Here is an 8,793-nt window from a genome sequence, read left to right as displayed (position 1 = left end):
ATTAACCATATATAAAAAAACAAAGGTGTTGAGGATTTCCCTTCAATGGGTAGGATTAAATTTGAAGAATTTTTGTTTCTTTGAATATGAAGAGCGTGAAGGTGAATAGTGAAGAATAAAGGGAAAAATATAAAAGCAGAATTCAAGCCCAAGCAATCATTCTATATAAAATTCTACATTAATCCCTATGAAACCTCTTGATTTAGATTTTGTTTATAAAAGTGGGAGAACAACCAAGTTAACCTTACTCTAGTTAATATTTAGTACTATTTGTTTTAGTTCCATTTGATGAGTTATTTCTGAGCTATTTGTTTTCTAAATTGTTTGTATTTTAAGCTTTAGTGATTTTGATCTGATCTTATTTTTGTTAAAAAAAATTAAACTCCGTGAAACTAAAAAGTTTATAAATGCATCTTTCTTTTAAACAATTAATAATTATAAGAAGAATCTGCCAATTATCACAAAACTGTAAAAAAAATTGTCAAGCAGAATAAATTAATGTTTAGGGTTGTCTTTAAAGGCTTTTAAGATCTCTTTGTGAAAAGGAAAAAGAGGCAAGCAAGTTATTTTTGTAAAGAATCACTCATAATTTTCTCCGTAGCACGTGCTTTTAATAGGAAGATCTAAAACACCATTCAATTATAGCAATCCTATAACCCATTTAATTCCAATTTCATGGCGCTCCGTGAACTTTCAATGTTTTATTTTAATGACCACCACTGTATTTTATAATTAGCGTTTTCAATTTTTTAATGAAATCAGAAGTTCACTCTAATGCGACGCTTCGAAAAGGTCCCTCCTTATGGATTTTTTTAAATACCTTTCAAATTCGCCTACGAGAACCACAAAATGTTCTGTTCTATGTGATTGTTTCCCATTTCGAAGCTTTGGTTGAGATTTTTGCCTACTGGTTCGAAATCATTTCATTAATCATTTATCCTCTAATTTTGCGAGCAGTGAAAATGGTGAGGGTCAAGTTCAGCTCAAAGAATGAGCGTATATCCATGGTGGGATCTCTTCCTCGCCCCACAACGCCAGTCGAGGAAGATAAAAAGCAAGCTCAATTAAGTACCCTGTTAGATGAAGATCAGGAAAAGAACACATCATCATCTCCCCAGGCAGATGACGAGGAGGACGATATCCAAGCTCAATTTGAAGCCCATTTGGATGAGTCGCGCCTTAGAATGGAGCCAATGCTAGCAGATGGAAACTGTTTTTTTAGAGCTCTCGCAGATCAGATTGAAGGTGACCAAGAACAGCATTCAAAGTATCGTCAGATGGTGGTGGAATACATTATGAACCATCGTTCACACTTTGAGCCTTTCTTTTCTCAAGAAGACGACTTTACTTTTGAAGAATACTGTGAAACTTTGGCAAAAGATGGAACATGGGCTGATCATTGCGAGCTTCAGGCAGCCTCCATGCTCACTCGCACCAACATTCGTGTCCACCGCCTTAAGGACCAACCATCTGATATATACAATTTTCATCCTGCAGAAGTTCCCACCCTAAATCTCTCATACCATGATGGAAACCATTACAACAGTCTGCGCTCCATTGATGACAATGCTGCTCCACCTATTCTTATTGAGGAGGACAAGAGTACAGGCCACTCTCACAACGAGTCAGTGAAGTTTGTTGTGGATCGAACAGGGTGTGCAGATGATGAAACTCGCGTAGAAAACAATTTTCTTAAAAAAAAGGATGAACCTCAGCGAAGGAAGAGTCTATCCGAGTGGCTTCCATGGGTACCCAGGAAGAAGAAATGTGATGGCCGAAAAACAAGCAATAGTGAGTTCAACGCAGTGAATTCTGAGGATTCACCACGTAAGCATAAGGTTAAGAAATCAAGCTCTCTGAAATAACAAGATGAAACAGTTCTGAGATTGACTGAACTAATACCGATCGATGTAGAGCATAATACCAAAATTACAATGGAAGATTTGCATTCTATTTGATTTTCAGATTGTTAAAACTCGGAGGAATCGACATGTCCAGAAATGGTTATGACGAGGTTGTATTACTCTGCAATTTTAAAGAATGTCACATGTTTTGTTTCTAAGCTTTGGATTGTGTCCTGATATTCAAATGCAAGACACACGTTTAATTCAGGAGCGATATTATTGACAAGTGATGCAGTATGCTACATGATTCACTTGTCACTTGGTTTATGCATTCTCATTAATGTTTATAATTTTGAATTTTTAAATGTTAGTGATTAATTTGCAAACACTTACCAACTATATTTAATGAGAATTTATTTCTAATATATACATGATGTTTAAATTAGATATTGATTTTTTTTAGGGTTCTTTTATTATTTATAAAAAGTTGAAAGTAAATTAAAGAGTTTTATTAAATTGTGTATGACTTTTTTTTGTCTTTCAGATGAGCAATCGTAATGATTATATTTTTTATTTTAGATTAATGAATTGAATTGCCCATGAAAAAGTAATAATAAGATTTCATACATTTTAATTTATTAAAAGAAAATCATTTTTAAATATTATTCTATCATGATACAAATTAAAATCTATTTATGTATATAAAATGTTAAGAGTTCTATTTTTCATTATTTTTTAGTTCTTTAAAGTTGTGTATATAATTGTTTAAGATATTTAGATATACTAAATTTTATTAATTTATTGAAATATAATCATCTCTAATTGTTAAAACTCTAATTTTTAAATTTTTTTTTAGAAAGGGATCCAGTTATAAACATCAACATTTAGAGAACATTAAAATATAAAGAACTAGTAAATTTCTAAACTATTAACAAATAAAAAGAGAAAAAATATAAAATGACACCAACCAATAAAATAAATAAATCTATTTAGAGCACATAAAATAATCATATACCAAACCACCTGATTGTAAAAACTTGGATGGATGATAAGCAACTCCTATCATTACCACCTAAAACACCAACAACACCAACCCCAAACTTATGTACTAGTTCTATAATGTTATGTACCTAATTAGAGAGAGAGAGAGAGAGAGAGAGAGAGAGAGAGAGAGAGAGAGAGAGAGAGAGAGAGAGAGAGAGAGAGAGAGAGAGAGAGAGAGAGATAATAATAAAAAATGAATAGAGGCAATCCAGTTACCAACTAAAATTAGTGTTATGTCATTAATATTCATCTTCCTAAGTATAGTAAAGTTTAGCACTTATAGCATGTTCAACATTAATATTTTCAATTATTAGGTTTAGGGAATTCCTTACGTCAACCTAATTAGAATGAAGGGTTGTGTCCTTACTTAATTATGCCTATAAAAACGAAAAAAGATCAAATTCATAATCTCATGTTCTAATTTTTTTGAGGTCAACCCCTCAAAGTGCTATGATGTTTAATTGATTTAAGAGGTGGCATCAAATAAACAATTAGGATGTTTAATTATTAATTCTGAAGATTTGGAGCTACCCTCGTCTATTATAGAAACTTCTCTCTCATTGGACCTGGTGTGTCCCCTCCTATTTAATTGGATAATAAAATGGATGTAAATTTATGGCCTTCAACTTTTGAAGTTTAGCTTCTTGACAAGGTACTTTCTTCTCTACTTTGTTTTATAGATGTTGTTCCTTTATATAGGCCTTCTCAAGGGGCTTCTCTCTGCTCTATTCTTAAGGATGTAGATTTTGTTGACTCTTTTTGAACAATTGTTCACAAGAGGAAGAAATTTATGTCATTGTGAGGATCAGGTTATTACTGAGAGGGGGCTGAATCAGTAAGAAGCAATAAACTAAAACTTTTCACCAATCTGCAAAATACTTCACAAAACAGTTCATAACTAGTACTGGTAGCTAATCGAACAATCACTTAATGCAAATTCACCATAACATTACCGGTAGAAACTTAAGTGTTCATCATTAAGCAAATATAGTAATGACATCAAATGCATAACTCAACAATTCATCCACAACATGAACACAAGGATTTTTCAAGTGGAAACCAAAATGGAAAAAACCACGGTGGGAATTGGTACCCACAAAATATGCACTCTTTCGGAATGCGTCATGTTAGGATCCTAGCCCAGTTAGGAGCTTTACGACAATACCTGGTTAAGAGCAAACCCTGTTAGGAGTCACCTGGTCAAGGGATTTTACAACTTAGCTCTATTAGGAGCTTTACCCTATTAGGAGTAACCTCGCTAGAGGATTTAAACCCAAATTAATGAGCCACCCAATGAAGGGATTTACAAGATCAGGCCTCTTAGGACCTACCCGGTTAAGGATTTTAGTGTTGCTGCAATTGTTAGGAAACAACAGATAAATGATCTGGACTCAGCACTTCATAGCTTGCTATTACAGATTCTTGTCAGCTCCAATTTGCTTCTCTCATGCAAATATCTCAATCTAATTCGGCACATACACACTTCTCTGATCACTGACACAAATAGACTTATATATACTTTACAATTAGGTCGGTTACATAACCCTAACCTACAATTAATCTACATCATAGATCACATCAGATCATTACAAATCATTAGAACAAATTACAAGACAATTACAGTCGTTGAATGATCATAACTCATCACTGCACATCGATCTGATAAGTTGTCAAACCCTTAACACATTCTGCTAAGCACTTCGTTGCTTCCCAATAAATTTGCTCCTTGTATGCATGCCAAAACAACATCTTATCTCTTCACACAGATTTTGACACGTCATCATCAATTTATGAACATGAAAAGAATCACTGCCAAACCATAAAACATCACCGATCAAAGATCTTGTTACCGGTTCTCAAACCCTAGCTAATTATACAAGAGGCAATTACAAACATGACTTCCGGTTCTCCAAACATGATGTGGTACATGTCATAGACTCATTATGATGTCATAAACACACATTCCAAACCGCAACACCGGACTCAACATGGATCACTACCGCAACCATATCCTTCTTTGTTCCTGCTTATCGGTTCACTGTCACTTGGTTTTCCAACTCAATTAGATTCAATCCATTACCAAATAGACTTAGATGACATACCAAACATAAATAAACATGGACAAATATGGTTGCCATCAATGACAACACAAATAACTAATCATCAAGCATCATATCATAATTATATCATCACCAACAGTCCACCAATATATCATCACCAACAATCCTTTACCGGTACAGCATCATCTCCATTAGTTATGCCAACAAGTTATTCCTAAGTTGACTCTTCTTAGACATGTTCATAAGAGGAAGAAATTTATTTCTAAGTGATGCAGAGCATCTATCACAAACCATAAAACCTTCAAGGGTATTATTGACCCAAAACTAATACAAGACCTTTTGTTGGCAATTGACACTCAATTGGTTGGTTTCAATATGTTGTCATTGATGGCAACATGGCAACTTGTTTCAGCTTCATATTTTGGGTTAGTTGTGTACCGGCAGACACTTCACCAGCACCGGCGGGTTGAATAGAATTATTTGGTTACCAACAATGCAGGCCGACATGGTTTAGAATCAGGTTATCGATATTGGATACCGCCATCATTTGGAGATTCGACATCGACAATTGTTTTTGATATTCATGTATTTATGTTATCTAGTCGACATGTATGCTCATATTGTAATTATCTTTGTAAGCCGACATAAGGCATGATAATTTGTAAGGGTGTATAGGTCAGTTGGTTAGATTATTTTGTAACAGAGATGGATAGATGAATATGATAATGTTATGTAATGTGAAATATATACGAGATATCATGTATGTCAGGATATTTATGTAAAGGGAATTCCGATAAAGGGTTTAGGGTTTCAGACCGAAACAGACAAAGCTTAATCGGAACTGTATTCAAACATAGAAGATGTTATCTTGGCAATTCAATCATTTTCTCTGGATTGTAGTCTAGATTTGTATGTAGTCAATGAGGCTCCTTTTTTGATTGAGCAGTGTGCTCTAGGCTGTAAGCCTTCCTGCAAGTGCAAGCCCCTATATTTTGTAATATCTTTTCATATGGTCAGTGGATTGATATTGTGGGTCACAAATCCCACCGTGGTTTTTCCTCTTTGAGGTTTTCCACGTATAAATCTCTGTGTTATGGTATTCATTTGTGTGATTGGCTTATTGGTTGATTTACTTCTTTCAGTTCTATATGAACCAGTATACCGGTTGGTGTTTGCATGTTTTAATAAGGTTAAAATTAGTTATCCCAGTAGAACACTAATTCAACCCCCCCCCCTCTCTCAGTGTTCTTGGATTCCAACACCTTCAACTTAACTCGAGAGGAATATAACAAGATAAACCACTCTTCTCAACTCCGAAACTCACAATCTGATCATTAAGTGACAATACAAATGGTATTCATCCATTCTACAAGCCAATCACAACATAATCTTTACACAAGGAGTGTCTACCAAGTACTTCCACCATATGCCACCAATCAACCCCAAACCACTTTCAAAGGTTAGATCTCATCCCTACAGACCTTCATTCAAGATTTCAAATCATAACATTCACCACAACATGAGAGAAAAAATTATTTATTGCTATGGAATACCCTAGTTCAGGGTTTCATCATTAAAAAAACAATTTTCACAAAAACAATCACAACTTCTTCAAATCTTAACCAAATTAAGTCAGACAAAAAGCACTGGAGAGAGGATTTTGAGACCTTTCCAATGCATATAGCCTTTCTTCATTGTGATTTATCACATGGCCATACTAAACGCTGCAACAGGATTGTTCCTGCCTTTACTAGACTTCTTTTTACCATGAACTGTAACAAATAGTCATTAATAACTTTTGAAATATTGATCATGAAGCCAATCGCTCTAGTCAGACTTTAGATTGCATAGCTATAGAACGTTTCTCAAATTTATAGCCAGATCCAATAGTTAAAGAAAAATTTAGGAGGATTTTTCCAAAATGGGTACCCTTGGTAGGGTTTTGACAATTTTTTGAAAAACAAACAAATCTTGCCAAATACTCCACAAAAATAAATAAGAAAGGATTCATATGAAACCTATTTCATTAATCTATCATTCAATTAACATCTACATATAAAAATTACACCAAATGTAAGCCTCTGTGGCTCTGTGATAGTCACTGATTCCTTAAAACCTTGATAGTTTGAGGGTTTGAAGGATAACCTTTGTCGAATCCCCTCCAAACTGCTCAACCCCTTTGATCTCCATCAAACATGGTTTTATAAATCATTATAAACCATTTCCAACTCCTCCTAACTACTCTAACCACATCATGACTGATGGATTTCATTCTTACACTTTTGTTGCACTTTTTGGCAATGTTGCAACTTCGCAATTTTTACAATTTTTGACAAATTACCACTGCACTTGACCCTAGCCTTCATGAACACCCCTAACATGTTATAATGGATTAAATTTTCTCAATTACAATATTTCAAATCTTTCTAGATGTTCTTCACACTTAGACCACAATTGACCCTATCGGGACCTATTACATCTCTTGGCACAAAATGACCCATCAAGCCTTACAACATGAATTGTTTTGATACAGATGGTCTTTTGTGACCTTACAATCATTAATGCAATATTAAAAATAAATAAAAATGTGGTTTTTCTTCATGATACATCTCCATGGCCAGGTGCCCCTACACCACTAAGTTAGACTCTCTCTCGCACTTGAAGTCTTTGGATGTGAAGTTGCATTTCTCGTTTTTTCTTTAGTAAAATGTTTGCTACATCTTGTGGTTCATTTTTTTTATTTTGTTATAAGGTTGGAGCCATATCAAAGTCCAAAACTATCTTTGAACGCTCTTAGTGGTGTGTTTCCCACATGTGCAAACTGCACTCTTGCTGTAATTTAACTATGAAAAGTTGTTTTAACTTTTTTCCCTCTTGTGGGCCTAGTGATGAATTGATTTCCCCAAGATATGGAACTAGTCATAGTTGGATGTTCTTGTCACTTGTGAGATGTGAAGCGAATGGCCATGATATGGATGTGACGGGCTCTCGAGCTTAGTTGGGTTGGGTAGTTTATTGGTGTCCTTTCGAGTTCCCTACCGAACTAAGCAATGATTGGTTATAGAATAATTAGCTAGTCATAATGCTTATCATAATATGCTTATTCACTAAATGTTCATTATTTCATGTTCATGTGTATACTTCATGTCTTCATGTGTATGCTCTATGTTTGTATGTGTATACTTCATGTTTGTTATGTCTACTCCATGAATATCTATGATTACTATAAGTATATTCCTATCATTATGAGATTCCTATTTTGAGAATAACAAAAGCGAACCAAAAGGGATATGAATTCATTTAGGAAAGAACATTGTATTTAGGGTAATAGATATGTGCCATGCCCCTAACCCTCATCTTAATATATGCTAAGATCGCCCATGCTTTAAATGCAAATAGATATCCATACTTTGATGCAAGTGTCGGGTCAAGCAAATTAATGAAGAAATACCAATCTCCAAAGGTTCATTTATTCAGTTCTTAGAAACCTAGACATTGCTTGAGGACAAGCAATTTTGGGAAGGGTGCATTGTAATGTCCCCTTGTGGAAATAGGATTAATTAATAAATTAAAAAAAAATTAAAATATAAAAGAATAAAATAAAATTTAATATAATTAAAATTTAGTTAAGTTCAATAAATTGTCAAAAGGTACGAAATGAAAAGTTGTGACTTCTTCAAACATGAGATATAAAAGGGAGAAAAGAGAACTTCATTTGGGGAAAAAAGGAATGAGGGAAGTAAGAAGGGAGCAAAGGAATTAAGGAAGCATTTATGGGAAGATGATAAGGAAGTGACTCTTTCAAAGGGGCAGCAATGATGAAGGGTTGTGACCCTTTCGAAAGG

The 8,793-nt window shown here is 34.3% G+C and overlaps 1 protein-coding gene across 1 annotated transcript; it reads left to right on the top strand.

Annotated features, from left to right (window-relative positions):
- The first annotated feature begins 962 nt into the window (after nt 1-962).
- Nucleotides 963-1,865, top strand: LOC131070712 (OVARIAN TUMOR DOMAIN-containing deubiquitinating enzyme 7-like). The gene has a single exon (XM_058006316.2). The coding sequence runs from the start codon at nt 963-965 to the stop codon at nt 1,863-1,865; it is 903 nt and encodes a 300-aa protein (XP_057862299.2).
- The last annotated feature ends 6,928 nt before the right edge of the window (nt 1,866-8,793 follow it).

This window comes from Cryptomeria japonica, chromosome 6 (genome assembly GCF_030272615.1).
Source record: "Cryptomeria japonica chromosome 6, Sugi_1.0, whole genome shotgun sequence".
In the NCBI taxonomy this organism is placed as follows: domain Eukaryota; kingdom Viridiplantae; phylum Streptophyta; class Pinopsida; order Cupressales; family Cupressaceae; genus Cryptomeria; species Cryptomeria japonica.
This window is presented reverse-complemented; position numbering and strand designations above follow the sequence as displayed.